We start from the raw sequence: 26,517 nt of genomic DNA on the forward strand, positions 1-26,517 counted from the left end.
CAGTAAGGGTGTCACGATTTCAATTTTAAATCAAATCAAAATTAAGTCACAATCTCGAACTTCAAATTAAAAAATGGTATCGTCGATGCTGCCACGCCCCCATGTCACATCCGGTCGGCTCACCAAGTGGAAAGAAACACGTGTTGATGTGCTGAAAGTCAACCTCCTCTAACTTAGCTACTAACTAAGCCAGTAGCTATTAGCTACAGCCAACCAAACGATAGCATGGTTTTACACCATTCCTGTTTGGCTCCTGGACCGTGGCCAGGAAGCATAGGGGAGATGATTTCCTCCAGGGCCAAAGTTTAAGTTTACCTTCGGGGTGAAACCCCCTTTCACGTGTTAAGCTGGTCGGGAAATAATACCAGGGAGCTTTGCTGTATTTTGAGGAGCCGTCGCCTTTATTCACAGCCAAACTGCAGCCTATATTTTAAACTTTATTGCTGTCGCTACTCCTGCTACTCCTTTCGCTTCTCCTTCCTCTCCCATTCATTCATTGTCTGCACGTACGCACGCTCCCTCACTCTCGCTCGCCCACTCACACCTTATGCACACACACCTCACGCACTGCCCTATTCCTTAAAGGGGCTACGCCACTCTTACAACAATGGCAACTGCAGATGCAGGTGACCCATCGACAGAACTCGAACCCGCTCTTCTTTCACTGAAGACGCCGGTGCGGAAGTGTTTTTCTAACATGGCAGGGGATCTCCGCAGGCACCACAAAAACATACATTTATCTGTTAAACCAACACCTGTAATACAAACTACTCTCCTGTCTTCATTTGGAATTAAAAATCTTTTTTTTTTTTTTTTTAGATTTTTTCCGGCATAGACACCTTTATTAAGCAGTAGACAGATGGGAAATATGGGAAAGAGAGGGGATGTGACATGGAGCAAAGGACCTCCGGCCGGAATCGAACCGGGGTCAGCTGCATATGTGACATGGGCTCTAACCACTCGACCACCTGCGCGCCCTAGAATTGAACATTTAATCAAATTGAGGATTTGGAGAATCGTGACACCCCTAATAGTCAGCAATCCAAGAGTTGAAGCCACATCACTACAACAATAGATGTAAAACACACATTGTATGAGTGAAGGTAAAAGGAGTAGCCCCTGTGCCCCATTATTTGCTCAATACAATGGAGCTGCTGACATGGATTTGCTATTTACAGTACCCTGATATGATGTGATCTGGTGTGACATGTCATTGTCACTCCTATGTATTTACTGACAGTGCTTTTTGGCTTGCAGCCCAAACACATCGCTCTATTTATGGAAAATCTGCAATGGTCAGCGGTGACCCTGTAGGTGTGTGTCTATGAATGGGGTCTGTGTGTTTGTGTGTCCAAGGCTGTGTCAAAGACGGGGAGATTGAGACTGTACGTGTGTGTGTGTGTGTGTGTGTGTGTGTGTGTGTGTGTTTGTGTGTCTGTGTATGTGCATGCGTTCGTGTGTATGATTCAGTTGTGATAGCATAGTTCTGTACAACATATTCCTATGTGTCAGACAACCTAAAGAACACTGACATGTCATTGTGTTTGTGTGTGTTTTCGGAAACACAGAAAGAGAAAATTATTATGCTGTGATAACTGTTGTCGTCACTTGGGTGCGCCTATCAGTATTTATTTATGTACACATGTGTATGGGAGTTTAACAGAGCTCATGTATTCCCTTCTCGCAGCCCTTGTCTGTTTGTGTAAGCGCACCGCTCTGTGATGGATATATATGGTTTATGTATGACTCTACACATGAGATATCTGCTTTAGATAAAAATTGAGGTACTTGCAGCCTATGTGTCTGTGAATGTGGTAGGTCTTGACCATTAGGTCATATTCAAAGAGTGAGTAAGACCCACTCACATCAACAGTGCTCAGTTTACCGTATGCTGCCCCCGGGGGTTTCTATTGAGCAAACTGGAAACTGATTCTTTGGCATTTATTTGGAGTAGTTCTTTGCTCTGCTGTGTCAACTGGTAAGTCAAACATTCTGGACATAACACAGTGTCCTAACTGCATGCTGATGAATGACAAATCGCCCTGATGTCCTAACAAGCTGCACGTGAAGTTGCGCACCCTGTTTCTACTTCATTCCTGTTGCTAATGTTGAAAATGTGTCATGAATGAGGAAAGGTTGATTCATGAGTTTAAAATGAGGAGTAATAATGATGTCTCTTCTTACAACAAAAAAAATAGTAAAGTGCCAACTGGCTAGAGGGGAGATCACCAGGGAGCTGAAAGCTGCTAGTAAGAAACACACCATCACTACATGCTGTTGGTTATATTGTTTGGGATTTTCAATGGAGAAGTATCTAAATATCATAGTAAAAACAAATCATGTGTTTTCTGTTTGTAAAGTTTAAGTATAGAATGATAGGCTATTCTACCAAACAAATGCTAGGTACATGGTTTGTATACATGGCGTGACAGAATGCATATTTAACGTATTCAGTTGCATCAGACCCTTGCCTGCAGGGACATGGTGTAATACACTGTTGATTCAGATGCAGGTATAAAACACGTACAATCTTTGCATTTCATTTTATTTGATATGTGTGTGTGCGTGTTTAAGAGAGAGAGAGCTAGACAGAGAGAGAGAGAGAGAGAGAAAGCAAGAACGAGAGTTGAAATACTTAAGCACCTTGGACAGACTCAATGCTTGACTGGCTTTCAAAGTTTCAGTACCATGGAGAGAGACAAAGTGTGTGAGTGTATTGCCACTGCTGTAAAACAACTGCTGCTCCTGCTTGTACCAACACTCTGTGACTATTGCATAGTGCACCCTAGCAACCATGCAATAACATTAAAATTGGCATGAATGTTTCAGTTACATTATTACATATTATTAAATGATTACATTTAACACTATTTAACTCAACAGTTGTTGATGTTGCAGTATTGCAAAAAATGCAGTATTTCTTTGAAAGTACTCACAATCAGCCTAGAAACCATCAAATAATCAGTAAAACATGATACAGAATAAAACACTGATCTTAAAATATCGAAAAAGCTGTCCTGTTTTCTATTCTTACACAGGACTGTTTCTGTCCTATGTCCTTGTGCAGTTGAATTTCAAACGATTTAATCAAAGAATGCACACTGCTGTTGCACTTCATTTCTCACAAAAAACGGATAAAAAAAACTATGAGCTTGCTTGACAATCCCTTTAGAAATGTGACTCATACAATACGATCATGTCATGTCTGTGTATAGTATAGTGAATCTCAGTGTCTAATTTCTGGACAGTCTGTGTACTGCACTGTATATGGACCCAGTTAATGAAACAGATCTGCAAGTTAATGAAGGATACAAAAGAATGTAAATGGTTTTGTCTCTGCCTTTGGGGGGATAACCGTGGTTCTTAGAATGGTGACTCAGATGTTTAACCTCACCATGAACAACTGCTTGACTGAAAGACAGAGGGATTGAACAAGAGGAGTAGAGAGAGCCGGTCAGTCCTTTTTTGTCCTTTGTTATTAATCTTTCTACATCAGACAGAAAAAGGGGACAAAGGAGAGAAAAAAAAAATCAAGTGGCAATGAAAGAAAAATAAAGAACGATAAAAGAATGGGCTGGTAACGGGATGACTCGGAGAGAGACCAAGGGAGGGAGGACAGCAAGGGCGTGAGGGGCACAGTCACAGGGTGAGCGAGGGATTTAAAGAAAAAGAAACGGAGGAGGGAGAGAGACAGATAGGAGGACACACTCTATTGGCTCTCAGCACGGCCCAGGGGTAATTTCCTCTCCACATGAGAAATGCATGCTGGGATATGGAATTACCTCCAAGGGAGGGTAATGATGCATTGCCAGAACCTTGGCCCTGAGGCACAGCTGTGTGTATGCGTGTGTGTTTGTGTCTGCGTGTGTATTTGTGTGTGCATGCATCTGTGCCCTGGCCATCATCCCTGCCTGTTCTGGGTAAATTGCCCATTGTAGTTATTTTCCTTTTCTGAGGTGGCCTATCTTTGTTTGTGCGTGCGGGCATGTGTGTGTGCGTGCGTGTGTATATGTGTGTGACCTTGGGATGATAACAACCCTGTGTGTCTGCCATCTTCTCTGCTACAGTGAACTTCACCCTAAATCTGAGGCCTAGGAGATCGAAGGATAAACCAAAGAGAGTCAGACAGACAGATAAAGTGTGAAGTGGGTAGTGGGTGGCCATTAGGTAGTCACACACTATACACACATTAACTTTTAAATGTATAGGTACATAACCTACATAACCATACATTGCCTAGCAACCTTGGTGCATCCAACAGGACAGACAGAAGGCAGCAAAAAAGTTAAAGGGTCCAATGTCAGGCAACCCAGATCTTCCCACGAACAAACGGGGAAAATACATGTACATTTAAGGTATTTAGCAGACGCTTTTGTCCAAAGTGACTTACAATAAGAACATTTGTCACATTTTACATGTGTGGGGGCTGGGAGCGAATCATGCTATGCTGGGGTTGAGGTGAACTCTGAACAAATTAGTCTTTAGTCTTTTGTGGAAGACAGGGAGTGGTTCCGCTGTCCTGACATTGGTCGGGAGTTCATTCCACCACTGAGGTGCAGAACAGAGAAGATTCGCGACTATGCTGAGCGAGCTTTGCTTTCTTTCAGCGATGGTGGTACCGGCCAGCCAACTGATGAAGTAGGAGTAAAATTAGATGCTGAGGTTGAATGAGGTTAGTTGCCGCAGGGAAACATCTAAAACATGCAGGGCAGGGGGCCCCCAGGACCAGGATTGAAAATCACTGGATTAGTTGGAGTCGGCTAACTAATCGATTATTTGTCACTATTATGATAATCGATCATAGTTTCAGTCTTTTTTTTTTCTTTTTTTTTTTGCAAGAATTCTGTGGATCCCAACTTCTTAAGTTGCAGCTTTTTGACTTTTAGTGGACTAAGTGTTCAATCTATTTATCATGAAATTAATCAACAGATTAGTTGAATAAGAATGAATGAATGATATTTGTCTCTCAGGCAGTGAAATTGGAATAGAGAGCATGGATTGTTCATTGTTTCAGTGGTTGAAGGACATTTTCTCATTGTTTGGGTGCGTGTATGAATGTGTATGTGGACTAATGTGTGCGTGTGGTAATGAATCTGTCATGTTCTTTTGATCCAATCATTGCATTATTGTTTTTTATGGTAATTGCTGCCAGTTACATTTTGTTAATTAACATCCATCAAACCTTTCACACACACACACAAACACAGGATAGGGTGCAGATGTGCAACTGCACCTATTAAGCATTACAAACAAATCTACAGTACAGGAGAAAAGGTTAAATTATGGTTTTTTTTCACCTGCTTCATACTTAACAAAAGTGTCGCAATAGATTCTTCACATCTCCCCCCTCCCACCACCTCTCTGCTGCTCTGTCTCCCAACACTGGTGGCATTTGGGGGGGATTATGGGAAAATGTCACAGCAGCAGAATTACTGTATATCTTCTGTCCTCCCTACGCCTCACTTCACCTCGCCTCTCCTCTAACTCATATTTGAAAGAAACACAGTGTAACCATACTCTCTCTGTCTCAGGTCTTAGTGCTATACTGTTATACAAAGCCCAAATATGGCAATAAATATCAAGTGTCAACAGCTGATCCTTATCTGAATGTGGATTATAATGAATCCATTGAAAGTATTGAGTGAGATTTAAGAAATTCAAATTGTTCTTATTAGGATGTTTTTTTTGTACAGTAAGTTATATTATTAACGTAGTATCTATTTGTATTCAGTGGAGATTAGTCAAATGCTTATTTACAACCTCACTAGCAAGACTACTACCCACAATTTTTTATTTTTTTTTTATTTTTGATCTATGATTGGCTAGTACCTGTTTCCTACACAAGTATTTGTGATTGGATGCTAGCTATAAGTCCCACCCAACTGAGTGTAGATATCGACAGCTAGAAGAAACTTAAGTTTGAGGTTGTGGTGGATAAGTAGGTCAAACACAAGGCTTTCACTCTGGAGCCTTGGTTTAATGTGTCAAATGGGCTATGCAGCCTTGGTTGCCAATAGCATTGTTTGCTCCGGACACCTGGGTGCTATAAGCATCTGCCAATTATTATCTGCATTATTTTGTGGAGTACTTTGTCTTTTCCGTCACAGCTAAAGTGAAATAAAAATCTTGTTGATTTGACAATTTTGACCAAATATGTTTCTCACAGATCTATTTGTGTGTTATGATGAGCACATATTCCAGCAGAGACAAATGTTCTCTGTATGGATCTCTTGGTACTGCCTGGTGTGAGTATAGACCACATCAACCCTGCATGATGACAGATTTCAGTTACATGTGTAGCGCTGTGCTATCAGTAGAACGACCCTCAGGAGACAGTGCTACCAAGGTTTTATTTTCCCTTGGACTTCAGCGCAGTCTCGCATGAAGTCAGTGCTATCGACTTAACACTCAGAGAAAGATATCTTGTCTTTAATTACCTTTTTTTATTAACATCCACCATGGACATTAATGTCAAGCAGTAGTACATCTTGCATGCCACTGCTATCTTTGAGCAAGACTCAGTCTTCCATGGGGCTGCAGATGTGAAGGTCAGTGAGTTGTATATCTCCTGTGTAGGAGAGGGATCTTGACCTTTCAGCTGACTTGCTTGCAGGAAATCAAGCATTAAGTGCTTGTTATTGGACCCAGCGGGACTCAGTAATGACCAGAGAACTAGAATAAAGCTGAAAATGGAAGAACTCAAGTACATTATGTAAGTTAAGAAAGTAGTTGGATACATTAAAAAAGTGAAACACATCGCTTAAATGAAAAGAAACTTCTGCAAAGGTATGCATAAGATGTGAGGAAACTTTTTATTGTTGTTATATGTGTGTTTATTTGAAATTATGATTTAGTCTACTGTTGGATATGTGATTACATTTAGTCATGCAGCCTTGCCGGTAACCACCAGCTGCAGAGGTATAAAAGCACCTGAATATTACATTCATCTCATAATGAATCCCTGCGGAGGCAAGTAGTAAACATACATGCCCACTCACAAACACACATACACACAGCAACTTGATATAGAATTACATTGTGCATGCTAAAGAAATGAGACCAGTATGTTGCAGAACACAGTCATATACAGTACTGTTGTTTTTACCTTTTCACATCTGTGTAAAATACTTTTCTTCTTTATTGCCTATGAGCTTTCACTTTACCTCTTGAAGGAGGACCTCTCAAATAACATTTGGAGACATGGAACACTTAAATCCTCCAGCGAGACCCTTGAAAAAAGCAGTTGCTGTCAATATTGTAATAGAACAGAGAGAGACAAAACACATATTATAAGAAAGGCTAAGAAAGGTTATATTCAAACTTGCAAGATCACAGGAGCATTGAACTAAATAGGGTTTATCCAATTGGGGCAGTGCTGCAGGCTTGTAACTGGAGGACCAATGCTTTGATCCCCACACTGTTAGGATAAATCTGGATAGAGACAACGCGCAGTTAAGTCCTTCGCACACCTGGAGGGGAGAACAATCTATGGCTTTTCATTGATTTTTTTTTTTTGTGCGTGAAGGTGCCTTCTCGTCACTTCCATCTGCTGCTTATCAAATGCCTAAAAGCTGCTGTGTGATGGGATGGGAAATTTTAAAAGGGGGCGAAACTAAAAACTAAGCCTTGAAGGGTAAAATATCTAACATTTCTGAATTAAAATGTCTTAAAACTACTAAACATCTGTTATATATATTGGTAGTTTTAATGCATATTTTCTTGGTTACTAACATTATCTCAAATGTTGCCAACAATGCTCAAACCAAGAGAAATCTTGTCTTATTCGACGGTGTCTTTCATTTGGTCGCCTGCCACTATAACTTGCTGGACAGAGTCAGAGAATGATGAAGGAAGTTGGCAGATGTTAGCTAACGTAACATGAATAAAACTTTAAAACACCTCCCGGTCCAGAGACAGTCAGATAGATTTTCATCAGCAACAGTGGTTGTTTGAAAATGAAGACAACAACTCCAAAGATCCCGCGCTACTTGCGTCTTTTGCTTTGAAACAGCAGCAGACCAGTGTTTAAAAATTGAAAAGGGCAGTAAAATGTAAGGTATCAGTTGTGTGCTTTGATTATTATTAAACAGATTACAGTGCTGATTCAGCCAGGCAAATTTAAGAGGTTGAAGCCTAGTAAGATCAGCAAGGCCTTATCTGGAGATTCAATCAAATCAAAGTATTTCAGTTCAGGCTTTTCCATGGTAAGGTAACGAGATGGAGCACTGTAATAAGCTGATAATATCAAGTTTGTCACTTAACACTTTTACACTCTGGTAGACATAGGGGGCTGAAATAATCATTGGACATGCTGAAATCTTCAGCTGTTGGTTGCCCATTGTGGCTTTGATTGTGGTTGTCTGAGTAAGACATATCTGTGATCTGTCTCTATTGGGAAGTGAACCAGCAGCACTTGAACCTCACTCCTGACTACCAACCTCTATAGTCCCCTTGAGCAAGACCATTAAACACCCCTCAGCTGTTCCAGTGGAGTTCTTCAGTTCCCACCTGATGAGAATGTGTGAGTGTGGATTAGGGCGTTCTGGAAAAGCATTCATGTCCACTGAATCCCTATTGGTTAAATAAAGCTAAACAAGATTGATTCATGGATAATACAGTGCTGATGCTAGTTATTTTCAAGAAGCCCCACAATAATTATTTACTATGGGGAGAAACACTTCCATCTACCATGTAAAAAGTGGGTGTTTGGCTGTCTCATTATTTATTTAATTATTTATTTTCATCCCGGGAATCTAGCCGGTTTTGATCATAGTCCTCCAGCTTGTGATCTGCGGAGTCAGTCCAAGTTTTTTTTATTGAGTCATGACAAAATGATTGTGAGGCATCCTTGGGGTGCTGACTCAATTTAGAAACACTCCTCCATCATGCATCCATCACTCCATCTTTCTCTCTCTCCCCCTCTCTCCATCTCTCCATCACACTTCTGCAGGTAGAGAGGGCTCGACAGTGATAATGGGCTGAGAGGTGCAGGCATTCATCCAGCAGCCAAAGTGTTTTCTCCATTGCTCTGTGTCTAAACACACAGTTCTCCTTCACTCCCCCTGTTGTCCTTTGTGTCTATCAAGGCAGCCTGTCTTTCCTGCCCTTTTTCTATATTCCTTCCACTCTGTCCGTCTAGCTTTCTCCGCATTAATGTCTTTCCCACCCTTTTTTTGCCACAGGGTATAAAGGGATTTCTTAGCTCTACTCACCACCTTGATGATAGTTGTGCGTAAATGTTTTTCGTCAGCATTTCTGTTTGCACTTATGTGAGTGTGTGTGTGTGTGTGTGTGTGCGTGTCCTTTCACCTCATAATATCAATAAAGGCTGTCTTGTCAGCCAGGCAGATGCTTCATTCTGACTGTGACTCAAGTGAAACACTAATCTTAGTAGAATGATGGCAGCCGGCATAAGAGTGAAAGATAGAGAGGGAGGAAAGCAGGAACCGTTTAGGGTGAGAGAGAGAGAGAGAGACAATGGTGAATTGAGGAACATATGAATGAGTCATCGAACAAGGTTGTCTTGATGAAGGTGTGTGTGTGTGTGTGTGTGTGTGTGTGTGTGTGTGTGTGTGTTGAGTTGTGTTTCTGTGGGCAGTGGCACAAAGTCTAAATAAGTAACGTGCACTCATGCGTGGTCGTGTTTGATTTTCCCCAGTGTACATTTTGTACCTTTTGTGGATTTTCCTGAATGACTTCACTGATGTGCAATCTTGAAATGCCATTTGTCAACACCAAAGCCTGAATCTTGTGAATTGCAGACCTAATCTTTACATCAGGCTGGATCAATATTACAGGCAAATGAGGAAGGGGTACTGATGGTTTCAGTTTCTGAGCCCTCACTGTAAATATAGTATTAAACATGGATATTTGGCAAAATGTATCACAAATCTTCAGAGAAAAGGCATTGCACAAATTGTCATGGGTGTTTTATAGCTGGCACAGAGCTGTCAAACAGACATTGCTTGAGCTTGGTTATAATTTCACGCCTATTCCATCATGGGTTTTACTTTCATGCCAGCAATCATTTAGCAAGGATGGGTGAACCGGTGGAAAATAAAAGTTTTCTTACCAAATTATACCACTTTAGAGAATGCAGTCATCTGTGTCATTGAAAGGTTGCTCAGTGAATATCAGGCAGCAAATAAACCCAAATGGGAGTATGGATGCACATCCAAGCCAAAGATGGCAGGTGCTGAGCTGAAAGTGAGCAAATCACAAGGTAAACACAAAAAAAAAAAACAGTAAAAGTTTTAGTAAAAATTTTGAGTCAGACTGAAGAGCTTCATAACGTCACTTTGGTGCAATAAATAAGTGGACATTAGAGTCCTGCAGTTTGCAAGCTGCTTGTTTATTTAGCAATTAAACTCACATTTCAGATCATTCTTGTAGAAAAGGTGAAAGAGTTATGGTACATCTTTCATTTTACTCAGTTCAAAGTCTGCACTCTGTCATATTGCATGATCTCATCCATGTTGGAGCCTGCACGTGATTTTTCTATTGTAGAGCTTTGTTCCTTGTTCCTCACTTTCCTCCATCCCCATCCTGCTTGAAGTGGATGACTGCTTTTAGTCTCACTTAATCCGCTTTTTAAGGTGTGTGTGTGTGTGTGTGTGTGTGTGTGTGTGTTCATGCCTAAGCACATGATAGCTGCACAATCACATTCTCAACATGAGAAATGTCAAATCTTTAAATTAGGGCTGTCAAACGATTAATTTTTTTAATCGCGATTAATCGCATTTTGTCCATAGTTAACTCGCGATTAATCGCAAATTAATCGCAATTTTTTTTGGCACATTTTTTTCTGTTCTAAATGTACCTTGATGTATTTTTTAATGTTCTTAATACTTTTAACAACATAAGAAAGGGCAAATATGCTTGCATACGCTTGTAAATAACTGCCGGTTCCAAATAAATGTCGGGTCTAATTTTTTATTTTTTTAAAAATTAAGGAAGAAGAGGTGTCCACTGACACTGCACGTTTTTCTTATTCGCCTTTTTCACGCAGTGTGCTGCTTTCTGTCAGTCAGTATCACACTGATGATCGCTATGGCTCCGGTGCAGCAAAACAATAAAAAGTACCACTTGAAATTCAAACTTTCTGTTAAAATATGCAGAGGAAAACTCGGGAGAAGCAGCCGCTAGATGTTTCTCTGTCGACCAGAAGAGAGTGAGAGAAACGGAGCTTGAGCGTCTGTCCGAGGAGGACATCAACAGGGCCAGACTGCCTGCTGGAGGGAGGAAGAAGGCTAGCGAGGAGACTGAGATAAACATGCGGGGATGAGTTATCAGCAAACGGGCACGCCACGAGAGAGTGTCCCGCAGAATGATCAGGACGATGGAGAAACAAATGTCCGCCACCGTGAGTGACAGCAGAGATGAGGAGTTTGCAGCGAGTGCTGGTTGGCTGAATCGTTTCCTCCGCCGCAACAACTTCACTTACAGGAGGATGCCAGAGAATTCACCGAGAAGCTGGAGAAGTTTGTAATGTTTTCATCCAGGATTATTGTGAGGAAGGAATTAAACGCCTGTCCCAAATTGCCTTTTGGTCTGTTAAGTGATTGAAACAACTAAACCCCCCGGCTATTATTTGGTATTTTACGGTAAGTCCTTTCTCCATTTCCTCACTTTTCAGTCCACCGTGTTTTTCCCGAACCGCCAACCCTGCTGCATCTTCTTCTGATTCCCTTTCTGCCACCCTCTGGATCAAGACTACAGGTGCCACTGACGGCCGTAAATCTTTCAATGCCTGTTTTGTTTTTTTGTTTTTTATACCGAGCGTTAATCGCGCGTTAAAAAAATTAACGGCGTTAAGAGGATGTTGTGTTAACGCGTTATTAACGCGTTAACTTTGACAGCCCTACTTTAAATGCAATGGACCATTTTTAGATAGTACATTCCTTCATTATAATCATCATCAACATTGTAATCACAACAGTGTGCAGTAAGCCTTACAGTATCACGCTTATCCTTATCATCATATCTACTTTCTCTAACTCCATCATCATCCGCTTTCATACACTCTGATATCCATCACATCATAGTAGTCAGAAAAATAATGCTTGAATTGCAATCTTTGTTACAGTCAATCTCAGATGATAGTCAACATTAAAAATGTCATGATCCCATCATGCTTGTCGACATCTTAATTATTCATTTTCCTATGTTGTTGTCTTTTACATATTTTATCACTATTGTCTTCTTACTTTTTATGTCATCATCTCCATATTCAGCATTGTTATCAGCATATTTCATGATTTTTTTTCTTGCACAGCTTTTAGCAAAAACAGTTCTGCTACGACTAGTCTCTGCTGTATTATTGCCCCAGTGTGAACTAATGAGAATAGCAGGTGCATGAGCTAATCACTGGTTTTATTAGTTTTTCTATCCTCTTGCGTCATCTCTCTGATTACTCTATCTCTCTCTCACACAGACAAACACATTGTAGATCAGGCACTACTAAAATATTTATATACCCACACCTAAACTCACACAGTGCCCAAGGAGAGTTGAGTCACCCCAAGGTAAAATGTAAGCTAAACTACCCTGTAATGCCTGAACAGTGGCAAATCATTATAGATTTATAGAGCCATTTCGGGTTAGGTATATAAGAGCTACACAGCTGCCAGTTCTTTAGAGGAAAGTAGATGCAGGTTTGGAAAAACTTCAGCAACAGCCCACCTTGAACTCGGAAGTTTGAAAATACAAAAAGTGTATGAAGTTTATTTTCTTGGGGGAACGAAGCACACATGCATAGATATCCACAAGGTCTTACTTTTTGGAGGAACATCCTCTGGTTCAGTGAAAAAATACTCTTACTGTTTTCCATTTGGATTGTTGTTATGTTTGGTGGAGGGAGATTTGTAAGCCAAAGGACACCATCCCATCGTTAAAGCCCAGGGGTGGCAGTATCATGGTGTTGGGCTGCAGAAGAGACTTGTGCACTTTACAAAACAGATGGCATTTTTAGGATGTAAAATTATGTTAATATATTGAAGCAACATCTCAAAACAAAAGCCCATAATTTAAACCTTGGTAGCAAATGGGTCTTGGACAAACTGACAATGAATCAAAGTGAGCCAATTTTTCTACAAGTTGTAGAGAAATAGCTTAAGGACATGGCAAGGTTTTGAAGTGGTGATCACCTAACCTCGATCCAAAAGAAAATTTGTGTCAAATTTTCAGAACTGAAGAAAGCATGTGTGAGCAAGAAAGGCAGCAAACCTGACGCTCTTACATCAGTTCTGTCAGGAGAAATGGACCAAAACTCCAGCCACTTATTGTGAGAAGCATGTGGAAGGCTATTTTAAATGTTGACGTTAATTAAAATAGTTAAAATATTTCAAGGCAATGCTACCAAATGCTAACTAAGCGCATATAAACTTCTGACCCACTTAGAATTTGATGAAAGATGAAATAAATCAATCACTCTACTGTTATTCTGACATTTCACATTGTTAAAATATAGCAGTGAACCTAACACACCAAATACGTGTTTGTAGCTGAGATTAAAACAAAGGTTGACTTCAAAGATTGGTGTAGTCTGACCCCTGAGTACTGACTACATATGTAATTATGTAGTAATGACTACTGAATAGTCATGGGTTGGAATATCAACATGCTGACAGGGATCACAAGACAGTTACTACAGGTTATTTTGTCAGTGATCATGTTAATGAGAAACTCAATTCACATTATTGATATGAGGGGTTCAAGAAACCTGGTAAGAAGAACTTGATATCTATTGGATTAGCTTCATGGCCATGTATCTTTCTAATCAGGATTTGAAAAGAAAAAGTGCATGACAAAGTTTTGGTATCAGTGGAAAGCATTTCATACATCTGTGCCTACTGGCCAATTGTCATGATTCATCATCATCCACCCACAATCACAAACAAATACACTGTCAAATACTTAGTGATACACTCTCCATGTGGCCCTTACAACACATCCATAAATGGACTGACCTTTCTCCAACACCCATTCAGACAGAGTTTCAGCACAGCCGAGTAACTGTGCCTGAACTCCAAATGGAACCTGTCAATGAAAGTTTTCAATGGAATAACTCTAAAGCATGTGAAAAGTGTCTGGGCAATGATAGTTAATATAAGAGACAGCTGCTAGTAGGTGTGTGTGTACAGTTTACAGTACATGCCGATTACTGTTCACACTGGACACACTAGACCATTTCCCTCTCACCAGCTTTCTGTCTCCACCTCATCTTTTATCCATCCATTGGTTTTATTTAGAGCTGTGCAGCTTGTCACCTTGGCCTCCACTTATCCTGCTCTGTGGTGTTTAAGTTTCCATGTACTCCTCTCTTTGACAGAGAAAAGAATGCACTTAAAAACTAAGCGAGAGGTTGATAAAGCAGGAGAAATGGAGAGAAAAAATTAATTAAAGAGAAAATCTAGTTCCTTGACAAAGGTGTTTTTGTAAATGGGCCGCCACAGTCAAGTGATTTTACCCTGAGTGTGTGTGGGCAGTTTAAAGGATTCACAGACATGTACAAAAGTGTGTATGTGTGTATGTCGTTCTGAATGTACAAGTTGTCTGGCAAGCCATCTCTTGTTAATACCATGACAGGTCTCTGACCTCTATAGTAAATGCCTGGTTCTGTAATGTGAATCTGACTGTGGATGAATGCATTACACACATGTCTATACACACACACACACAAACACACACACTGCTGTAGATAGTGCTAATATCTAGCTTGACCTTATCAGTGTGATATTCACATGGCAGAATAATTCTGGATAATTTGTGGTTGCATTATACACACAGACACAAAAACTGACAGTGTGTGGCACCTTCATTAGGGATGCTGCATGAAGATGCATTTGTTGGTCATACGCGCGCACGCACACACACACACACACACACACACACACACACACACATACATTCATGGGTCTGCATCCTCATTAGCGTCATCACAGTAAAAATAGCTCACCTTTCTTCATTCAGGGGCCAGAGCAGACATGATTGCATCTCGGCTCGCAAATCAAGAGACAATGGGGCAGTAATTTTTCAGAAAGCTCTCCATCACCACCAGTTTAATCTTCTGCTCGCACTATGATTGGCTGAGTGTAGTGGATGGGTATGTGATTGGTCATTTTGTTCACTTGTGTTGCATCACTGCTGAAGTTAGAGTGGTTCTTGTCAGTCTTAACCGACATCATTGCAGTGCATTCTGCTGATGGTGGTTCACTGATGTCAGTCCAATCATAATTTTGTGCAAAACCAACCCCAGTCTGAAGAGTGTTGCTATAATTCAGCTTAAATTTGAGACACAATACTGTACTCTTCACACCTCATCTTTAATCAGCTTTACTAGTGCTGTGGGAATTTTGAGGAGGGCAAGAAAAAAAAACAACTCTCCTGTGAGGATCAGTAGATTAGCAGTATTGGTAACTATTACTATTCCTAGTAATACTGTATATCAGATCGTATTTACATGTCTACTGGAAAAAAAATGTTTCCTGTTGAAGCTCACTTATTTTCTGCTTTTCTTTTATATATGAATTTAGATGTAGTACTGAACACCACTATAATAAGTTAACATCTCTCGTGTGTTAAACTGTAAATAAAAATGAACAGATTTCCTTGTGGTGATATACATTAGACCAAGCTATAGTTCCCTTCCTATGTTGGACACAGTAGCGTACCAACGCCATACTAATGGGGGTAGCAGCATGATGAAGTCCATTTTAAACAACAGTGTTTTTTCTCTTGCCGCAAACCAAATTGTTTTTCAACTGGATAGAGGTTCTGAGGGAACCGGGTCGTGCTTTATTCTTGTTTTAGTTACAGTAACATACACAGCTCAATCTTAATGAGCGTGTTGTGTGGTACATTATAATGATCTAGGTCACCTAAGCTCCTATTGGCCCGTCTAATGAATGTTTGACTGAGTGTACGTTTCACTGGCCTATTGTTTGGCTGTGTAAACATCCAGTAATTGCACTGTGTAACGGGGGAATAGTGCCACCGGGCTGAAAATTACCGATCAGCAAATGTGGGATAATAGCTGATGTGAATGTGTGCATTTTTGCCTCTTTGCGGACAGGGGTGTGTATGTTTGTGTGTCTTCAATGCATATGCAGTATGAAAGGCTGCGTGCTTTATTGAATGCTTATATGCATGTGAGTGTGTGCACCTTTGCTTGTATATGTGTTCGATACACTGTGTATGCACTTGCCCTTCTCTGGGTTTGTATATAAATGAACACCTGTCTGTCAGCTTAATGCCCTATTCGATTAGGCCTCCGATTCTGTGTGTTCAGCTAATTGCAAGGACTAGTGCCGGCGTTTGTGTTTTCCTTACCCTGGCAAATCGCTCCATGGCCCTGCACACTAATGTTCCCCTTCATCAGCCCCACCCATGCCAGAGTCGCACTCACACTCTTAAATGACATTTTCTGTTTTAATTTTTAAGTAGACACACTTATCCAGAGCAAATTAACAAAAGGGCAACAAGTAGAAAAAGCCTGTAAAGTGCTGTAAATTGGTGGAAAGTATTTGGGCAGTAGAGCAGTGATACATGAAAGAACAGAGCAGATCCAGAGGAATACTCAAAGATAAAAAGTAGTGTATCTCCCTCCTACTTTATGTGAATTCTCTTATGGATCTGACACTTTTTGCATATTCACTCCTGCTATCTCAGGACATGATGTACACTTTCCTACTTAAAAATCATACAATTAAGGAAAATGTTTCCCTGGTTCAGGAACTAGAAAAAAGATGAAGAAAGATTTTATTTTACCTAATCAAAGAAATATTGGGCAATTATTTGATGCTCAGTGAAGAACCATAATTATTTCAGCAATCAGCTTGAATAGCTTGTCATTGATAATTACAACCTTCCTTAGTCCTCACTTTGATTAATGCACTAATGAGTATTTTAATTTCTACTACTCTAAAATAGACCCCAGTCGCATGAACTATATATTACACTATACCATGATCATATTAATCAAAAATAATAAGTGCAAACTTTAATAGTACATCATTTAATAGTAAATTAATAAAGATAAAAAAGTTCTATTTGAGCTTGCTTGTAGCATACAGTACATTTCTTGCTCTCTCTATCCCATTCATGTTTGTCAGTCTCATTCAGCACCTCTCATTCTTCTCACTCTATCCGTTGTTCACTTTAATTCACCTCCTGAGCCTCCTATTCCCTGCTGGAAGATGCCATAGAGAAAGCATATTGATTTTTGTCTTCGTCTGTGTGGTTGCTGCATGAGCTTCAGGTAGAAATACTCCACACTCATCTTAAGAAAGAGAGAGGGGCAGAGAGAGAGAGAGAGAGAGAGAGAGAGAGAGAGAGAGAGAGAGAGAGAGAAGCAGGGACAAAAGAGGGTAAAGAAGAAGAAGTAGCCACACATGGCCTGTCAGACTGAAGAGACGAAGAGACTTCTCTTCCTCTGTCCATTCTATTCATCATTTGTGCGTACTCATGCCTCCCTTCTGCTTTTACTCTTTACTTTTCTTCTCTGTCTTTGCCTTTAAGATTGACCTTCTGTGTGGAAATTAATACTTCCAGCTCACTTTTCTATTTTCATTGAGAGAGGTGATCTGTGATTATCAGAGTCATTTCCATTTGCCCATTAATAAGTGGGGAGCAGTAGGTGAGGAGGAGGAGGAGGAAAGTGACAGAAGATGAGGTGTTTTCAACGCAGATGACTCACCACAGATTTATTTTGTCCACTGTTTATTTCTGGAAGGGTTTCAATCTAGGCTCCATCCCTCCAGCTCTATCTATCCATTTGTCTGCCCAAGCTATTACCAGTATCTCCCTCTCTCTTCCCGTACCTTTCATTGATCCCCTTTACTGTTGCTGGGATTTGTGTTTTGCTCTTCCAGCTGCTACAGAGCCTAGCACAGAGACATTTTACCAGGAGACAAGAGCATGTACAAAACACGTAACTTTGTTAAGGGTATGAGAGCCAAGATGAAAGAAATAATCCGATATTGTACTTGGACAATATTGCAGACAAATTAAAGGTAGTATCTTTATGATTTTGTATTGATCAACAGTATCACAGATGAATAATTCTATATCTAATGCAAAAAATAGTAATGTTTGTATTTATTGTGAAGTTGTCTGTATTCATGTTCCTTTAGGCTGTAAGAGCAAACCAACCTTTCAAGCATTTGTCAGCGGGGCACATCTACTGAGTTGACTATTTTCCTGGATAGCATCTTAATTAAGTTCTTCTTTTAATTAAAGAGACCCTGGACTGCACTTTGAGTCAATGTTTGTGCATCTTCACCTGCATCTTATTTGGACTGCTGTTTATTGGTGGAACTGCTGAGGTCTCTTCTTCGTATCGACTTTACCTCCACTAATGCACTTTACCTGAGCACGCATACAGGAGCATTTGCACACACGTGGATACACAAATGTGAACAGATGCACCTATGAACTCTGGTGTGAAAACAGCAGCCCAGGTTGGATGTGCTGTATAAAGAAGTTCAATATTTACTCACATCTGTATCACTCTTACACATTACTGCAGAGTAATTTACACATTTTCCCATTTCTTTAGATAATTGACATTTATTGGCAGAAATATGAAAGAAGCTGTCAGTGAGAATGAGAAGGTATGAATCTTTTTAATAGAAGAGATGCAAATAGTAAGAGATAAGAGAGGAAGAGAAAAAAGGTGAGTCTGGACTGCTAGAATGATTTTATAACCAGTATTTGAATCGTGTGCCTTTTCATCCTCTGTCAAAGTCAAGCTCTTGTTCAGCTTGTTCGTTACAAGATATTTGATCACCAAGGCAGTAAATTACCTAAAATGCTTTTTCTCTCTTTCTGCTGTTTTTCTGATTCTATTCTCTCTATTCTGTCTCCCTCCCATTTGCGCTCACTCTCTCTCTCTCTCTTTCTTTCACTCTCTCTCTCTCTGCATCCCCTTTATCCCAACGCAGTGATGAAGATTGATGTTCAAGTCCTAATTAGCATCTGCTTTGGTATGCACACTGCCAGTCTGTCCATCCCTGACCCTCCAATCAGTTAACAGACATGACAGGCCTTGTCCAATCAGATTAAGGCCAGCGGGACAGGCTTCCTGTGTGGAACTGTCACTCCAGATGTATTGTGGGCCCTGCTGATGGATGTGGCCTGACACATGAGACTCAAATTATGTACCATTGAGTTTTCAAAGATGTGTGTACAATCATGCACCACATGAGATTGTAAAGATGTAGAGTAAGGTCAGATAAATATAACACTGCAGTGTGCTGCAATTTTTTTTTTTTTAATTAAATTGACATTATTTTATATCTTATGGATCCCATTGAAGCCACCCACATTTTCATTCATGGTTTATTTTAATACACCTGTGATAATTTGTGTCAGGGTAAATTCATTTCAATATTGCAGACAACAGATAAAGAGCATCAAACGTCCCACCCTGTTGTTTGAATAAAAAAGACCACAGAATATGTGTACGAACTTGCTTTTGTCTTCAATATCATGTCTCCTGTCAATCCTTGTGTGGAGGGCATGCACGAATCATAAAACAAGTAAGCTCCAAAGAAGTTAAAGGTTGCATATACATTGATTGGCTGAAAATCAAAGATACCCTATGCACTGATGTGTGTCTCTCCTGTGTGCCAGCTTGTGTAGGGTGAACCACAGAAGACCAAATCAATCAATTGTCCTGCACAGACCAGGATGATAGGATGGAAACAAAAAGGGCTTAGGGTGGACCATGAATAGTATTAAAAATGGGTCTGATATAATTAGAATATTAAGGAATTTGAATAAAGATTTTTCTGACGTGTTCAGGGTCAGCAACATAATTCCATTTGCTAAGCTGTTGTTGAAGGGCACCTCAATAGGATGGATGTTTCATCAAGAATAATGAAACCAAAAACTGAAATCTGTATTAATCCTGTCTTTAAATATGAATATGTATTGTATTTCCAGCGACAGGTATAAATGCATAATTCATAGTGACTACATCCAAGGCTATTCCACTCAACTGCCTTTCTGTGCAGTTTGACGTTTCATGAACACGAGACACTACATTCCATAACTCAGTGGCACTCATTTTTTATCATTGTCGTTATTTATCACATTCTCCATTACATAATTCATCCCTCTACACTTTGGCTCTGCCACCTTATCCGTTTGAGTTCAGGGATACAGGGAACATGACAATGAATGATGCAGCAGGGAAAAGATGTATTGCTGTCACTCATGTCTCTCCCTCCACCTTCAGCCTTCCTCCACAGAGTAGAGGAACTGGAATTATTTCAGCAACAACAGAGGGGAAAAGACTCGCCCTTCTCCTGTACCTCATGGGACCCTAGTTCTGAAAAAATTTGTACAGTGATCAGTAGTGAGAGAGAGATCTTTGATCCTGTTGGAATTGTGCCATGAATTACACATATATTTGTCAGTTGAAAGGATAATTTTGCAAGTCAAGAAAGTCACAGCTTGTCATTATGATAGTAAATCATCACATTTTGTGTAAAACCACCCACTGAACTACATCTTGCTCAGTTTCCTGTGCTCCACCTTGGCACAGAAAAAATATTACCAAAGGTGAAAATCACAAGAAATCTGGCCGTCTGTATCGCCACAGGAGAGTAAGTCATTTTTGGTTTGCAGAGCATTAAACAAGACACCATCAATAAGGCGTCTGTTGGTTTTGTACATTCACAGTTTTAAACTTGATCAGTTTTATGACAGATGGCAATTTTTCAAGTTTCAAAAATTATCTTCTAAATTGACAGACATACGTATGATTCATGGCACAATTCAATTCAATCACCATACATATTTTCTCTTAAATAAGATCCCATGGTGGTCTACTGAAAGGGGCCTGACTTTGCTTATCTATCGACAATTCTGCATGAAAATCAGCAGTGTTGAATAATTTGACTCCAAAAAATGGTCGAAGCAAAATCTCTGCCTCGAGGCTTTGTTTAAATCCTATCACCCAGGTTATGTGGCGTGCTTAGCTCAGGGATCATTTTTTCACACGGACTGTTATTGCGGACACACACCACTACATTCAGAATTGAGTTTGCACGATGGCGGAGAGCCAAGAAGCCATCCGTAAAAGACAGAGAATGTCCAAAGTTTGGGATCCTTTCACACGTAAAAATGAAGATAACAAAGTGCCACGGTCTACTGCAAAGCAGAACTGGCGCACCGCAACAGCACGTCAACAATGATTCAACATCTGAACCGAAAGAATCCAGTTGTTAACACCAGCTCAACAAGCGTTGCTGACACAAGCTGACGTAAACACATTGATGTTAGCTAATTTAACATAGCCTAGCATGGCTTGTTAGAGCGTATGGTATTTGTGGAGGCTGTAGCCTGATGTTGGTATGACTAGATATCATGTTAAGATGTGGAAACGAATTCATGTTAAATTGCAAGAGAGTAATAGCCTACACCAAATAACTCCACACACACACACACACAAACACACACACACACACACACACTCATCTCGTCTCTCTCACTCTCCCTCACGCACCCTTACTCCCGGTTTTAGGAATAGTTGGAATGAATACCTGTATGTTTTTTTTCAGAAATAAAAGCCGATTGCTTAGTCTATTTAACAGGCCTGTCATTTTCGGTGTATTTGGTATTGTTGTTTTATAATGCAAAATTATTTTTATTAGATTACTCGATTAATCGATGGGATAATCGGTAGAATACTCGATTCTAAAAATATTTGATAGCTGCTGCCCTAGTTATCATTATTGTGTTTGTTTCTGTATACACCCAATCAGTCAGGATATTGTTTATAAATGTGTCTCTACTGTAAATGAGTCACGGTGGGATTTCTGTCCCCATGAGACCTGGGCATGAAAAGAGGGGGATATGAGAGGAGATTTTATGAAAAGAAAGAAATCCTTTGATAATCTTTGCATTTTCATATGTTGTACCCTTCCATCACATTTCACCTCCCTCCTGTGCGGGCGTGCGGGCATGCATGCGAGCCTGCATCAAAGCCCTAGCATCACACAGCGGTCTTTTCTCCTGTCCCAGTTATATCAGTCTGTCTCTGCCTTCACCCTCCCTCCTGCACCAACCCCCATGCCACCTGCCTTTATTCTCAGTATGTCAGAGTGCGTTTCTGCCTTACCTAGTGTTTTCACCGAAAGTATTTCGCTGCATCACGCCTCCGCATGCCTCAAGATATGCCAAAGTAACCCATCTAACCAGGAACACAGAGCTCTGTACGGCAGCTGTGGCACCTAATTTATTCTCATGCCTACCGTTGTGTCATATCAGGAACATGCAGCTCAGGTTTGAAAAAGGCAAGTCAACAAATTGTTCTGTGGGGTATATATTACCACGCGGTGAGGCATAAAATAATTAAGTATCATAAAGAATATGGCACATAAACGGCAGCATATTGTGTCGCAGATTCCTCAAAAGCTGTGTGGGTATTTAGTGTGAACCCTGCAGTTTTGTTGGCAATGCCTCTTTGATCACTTCTCCTTTTCGCGGGCTGCATCTCTTTCTGTGCGCATCCCGCTGTTTCACGTCATTGGCTTGTCGCCTAGCGGTGCGTCTACAAGGGCTGTAGTTCTCATTAGCACCTGTGTTGACATGACTGGCATCTCATCTGAGGTTGTTTTCCTCTTTCCCAAACCTTTTTTTTATTTTTCTGCCTCCTACCAGCTTTCTCTTGCCCATTGTAACTGCAGTTGCCTTCAATTGCTCTCTTTCCTCATTCTCATTCTCCCTCTGTGTCTAACTCTATCTCTCTCCTTACCAGGGCTTTTTAATTAATGGCGAGCCATGATGCTTATCTTATCAGCAGATCACTCTGCTTTCTATTAACTACACTGACAGAGCTGGGAGGCTGCAGGCAATGGATGACACACACACACACATTCACGCACTCAAACACACACATAGACAGTCATGCACATTACATCATCGTCAGATAGATACATACACTAAATTACAGACACAGATTAACATGAAAACACTTGCAAATACGTGCACATGCACACACTGACAGACACAAACCCACACAGGGACAAACAGGCAGTGAGGCAATTGTGTCCACATAAACACACATCATGATCTTATCTTAATCTTGCCACACACACACACACACACACACACACACACACACACACACACACTCACTCACACACATATAAACAAACAAACTGCCCTGATGGTATCTGGCTGTGTGATTTAAGGAGTGTTGTTTGAGGGTCTCTCCTCCTAAATCCCCTAAATGCCTTGGGAATCCCTCCCTCTTCTTCCCTGTCTCTATCTCTCCTCTACCTCCCTCCTTCAGTCCCGCTTTATGGCTGAATGAACACTTATCATTCGGCAGATAAAGAGCCGTCCACACTGGAGCTTGCTTTATCTTTGAGAGCCATGTTTACTCCCCGTGAACGCTCTGCTTTTCACAGATGTTTCATAGAGCGCATTCGCCTGATCCAGCAGAGATGAGAGCGTGGTGTCGAGGCTTCATTTTCTGCTGCGAAAACTTCAGACACACGCGCACAATCCTCCACCCCATCAATTTTAACACTCCAGGCAGGTCAATTGTCCCATATTTACCACATTTTCATGTGTGGGGAAACTGAGCTAGCGGGCAAAATAAATCAGCGTTTTTCATGATAGCTTGATGGGGATTACAGTGAGCTGCTTTTTGGCACAGAACAGTGAGCATGAAGGCAGAAACAACAAAATCAATCCTCAAACACCACAATCGATGGGAGCCGCAAAATTTCAACATAGGTTTTCTTCAGATCTTATTGAGAGTTGACAGTTTTTTGAAAGCAGTGTGAGCAAGAGAGAGAGAGCAAGAAACAGAGAAGCAGTTTACAGAGTGGTAGTTGGAGAAAGTATTGCAGTACATTGTGGAGACACGCACAATCACCCACACTTTCCTGTGCACTCATAATTTCCTCATTTGAGGGACTGTGGCAAAACAATTATCAGCAGGGGATAATACAATAAAGGAGACAATTTCCTAGGTATTGCCAAGGGACAAAACATTTATTTCACTTTGTCCAGTGTGCATATAGAAGTGTAAACTCCTAATGGTAGAAAGCAGTGTTGGGAAGGTTCACTTTCTACATGAACTAGTTCAAAGTTCAGTTCACAAATGTTAAAATGAACTAGTTCAGTTCATAGTTCATAATTCAAAATTTTGAACCAAGTTCACAGTTCCAAAAATGAACTAGTTCATAGTTCTTTTTTTTTCAATATGTTGCTGCGAGCTATTATTTTTCTAAATTGTTGCCACAGCCCATTTAGAACCACAGACAGCAATTGTTCTATCAGTTTTAACACTGAAACTGCAGCTCTCCCACAATATACTGCAAAGAAGGTTGTCCAGCTGCGGCTGGGAGATGAAGACAACGGAGCCGCTACTGTACACCGTTAATGTGATTTGGGTGGTAGAGGATTTGTTTTGGCTCGCTGTTGCCTTGTCTTTTGATTTTTCATTCACTCGCACAGACCTTGAAAGGCTCGCCGGGTGCTTTAGTACAATGTGCCGTTTCAGGTTCGCTGTTGACGTTGTTGATGTATGGAGTTGCTTCTTGAAACCCGGCGGGCAAAGTTTACACAAAAAGGTCAGATTTTTCCCATCTGGATCATGACTGACCTTTTCATAAAAAAGTTTTAAGTAATCATACATATCATCAATCATAGATGGTGTATTAATGGTGGAGGCACAGTCTGAGGTAGTGCTGCTGCCTTCATTTGTTTTTGCCTCCATGCTTCACATGTTGATGACGCATGGGGCGTTGCGACTCTGTGGTGGCTGGTATTGTCAATGTTATGTCCGTCCAGGACGAATTAATCTGTGTTCGTTTGGTAATGCCTCACTGCATGTTTGGTATGCAGCTGTTTCTGTCTGAACTAGTTAAGTTTCGTTTTGACGGAAGTAAAGCGAGTTGCGTGCACAAAACTCTCGTCCAGCGTCCTTTTAATACACACCAGCCAGATGGGGTGTTTTTTCGCTACCTGTTCACGATGTGTTTTAGCCGGTTTTCGCCTGGAAGGCTCGGTGGAAATCTGGCACTGTCTTGAACGAAGTTAAACTGTGAGAACGCGCCTTTCACAAACGCCAGAATGAACGCGTTCACAATAACGTTCACCAGGCAGAAATACAGTACATTCAGTTCACGTTCGCCCAAAATATAAACGAGTTCAAGAACGATCGTTCATTGAACGCGTTCAGGCACAACACTGGTAGAAAGTATCATAACTCACACCACCATCATAATTCAGACCGCCCTCACCTCGACATGGTAATCTCTAGGAGTCTCATTTTTGCCAACCACTTGCTTCTAAACATTCCTCTCAATCGTCTTTTTTTTTCTTGCTTTGCACTGTGTATTTCACCTGAAACCACATGCCAGTCAGAGTAACAGACAATGCTGTGATGCGTTTGTCCTTGGAGCTTTGTAAGAGACACTGTCGTGTTTATCAGACATTGTGGCAACCTTTCAAATACAGTGGTAAAGCTTTTATAAGCGCACAATATGTTGAATCATCCAGCTATAGGGAATTGAAAGACATTCAAAGAAACATTGTTTTGTTCTTCAATGAAAACCCAACTCTTAGTGACACAGTTTGAGCCAGATTATTCCACATTCATTTGCAAAAGTGTTCCTGGATGCCTCCTTAACCTGTTGGCCTCATCTTCACATGCTGTCATTTCCTGTACCTTGGATGAGTGGAGATTACAATGTTTTGGAAAATTGGGCATTCAGTGTATGATTTGCATTGCTTCTGTCCAACTGTTTTGCTTAACCTCTTAAGCTCTCTTCCATATGAAAACAAAACAGTGGATTTTTGACATTTAAATCTGTTATTTTTATGCTCTCTTTTTATCTGTCCCTCTTACTCTGTGTGTACAATGAAACAATATCAGTGAAAGTGTGAATACGTGTAGTTCTGGGTATGTTGGGGAGAGAGTCTCTGAATTTATTGGACAACTTTCAGGTAATCTTCCTGTGTTCCGGCCAGATGCTTTATTCAAGTGCTGCAGGAATCTAAGTGTCTCTTTCTGTCTCTCTGCAGAGAGTTTGGGTGGAGAGATCCGGAGCTGCCAGAGGTGATCCAGATGTTACAGCACCAGTTCCCATCAGTGCAGTCCAATGCTGCTGCCTACCTACAACATCTCTGCTTCGGAGACAACAAGATCAAAGCTGAGGTTTGTATCTTTGTGTGTTTCCCACACTTTGACTAATTTGTGGTGGTGTGCCACAGAGTCAAGACCGACCGCCACATTTGTGTTTCTTTTTTGGGCTTTTTTCTTAGCACTACTTAAAAACGCAGCATATCCATTCTGCTGCATTTCTTTTTCCTGCTCTTCTCCGTGTCTCTGTCACTCACACGTCTCACACAAACAGCCCCTCCCCTCCGTGCGCAATGTGTGTCTCCATAAAAACAACATCATCCGTTGAAACAATAACGTGGAAGTTTGATATTTGGTGCAGTTGGCTAGTGAAAGTCACGAGTTCATGAAAGTTTTGTATCCCTAGGCCC

General features: G+C 40.8%; 1 protein-coding gene across 4 annotated transcripts in view; it reads left to right on the plus strand.

Annotated features, from left to right (window-relative positions):
- The window catches only part of ctnnd2a (catenin (cadherin-associated protein), delta 2a), a 271,445-nt gene that overhangs the window by 164,801 nt on the left and 80,127 nt on the right, over positions 1 to 26,517 (plus strand). For all 4 annotated transcript variants that reach the window (XM_030398742.1, XM_030398744.1, XM_030398743.1 and 1 more), the window contains one exon: positions 26,050 to 26,182. In XM_030398742.1, the coding sequence (XP_030254602.1) occupies positions 26,050 to 26,182 (133 nt within the window). The remainder of the gene's footprint in view (positions 1 to 26,049; positions 26,183 to 26,517) is intronic.

The sequence above is a fragment of the Sparus aurata genome, chromosome 19, assembly GCF_900880675.1.
Source record: "Sparus aurata chromosome 19, fSpaAur1.1, whole genome shotgun sequence".
NCBI classification, from domain to species: domain Eukaryota; kingdom Metazoa; phylum Chordata; class Actinopteri; order Spariformes; family Sparidae; genus Sparus; species Sparus aurata.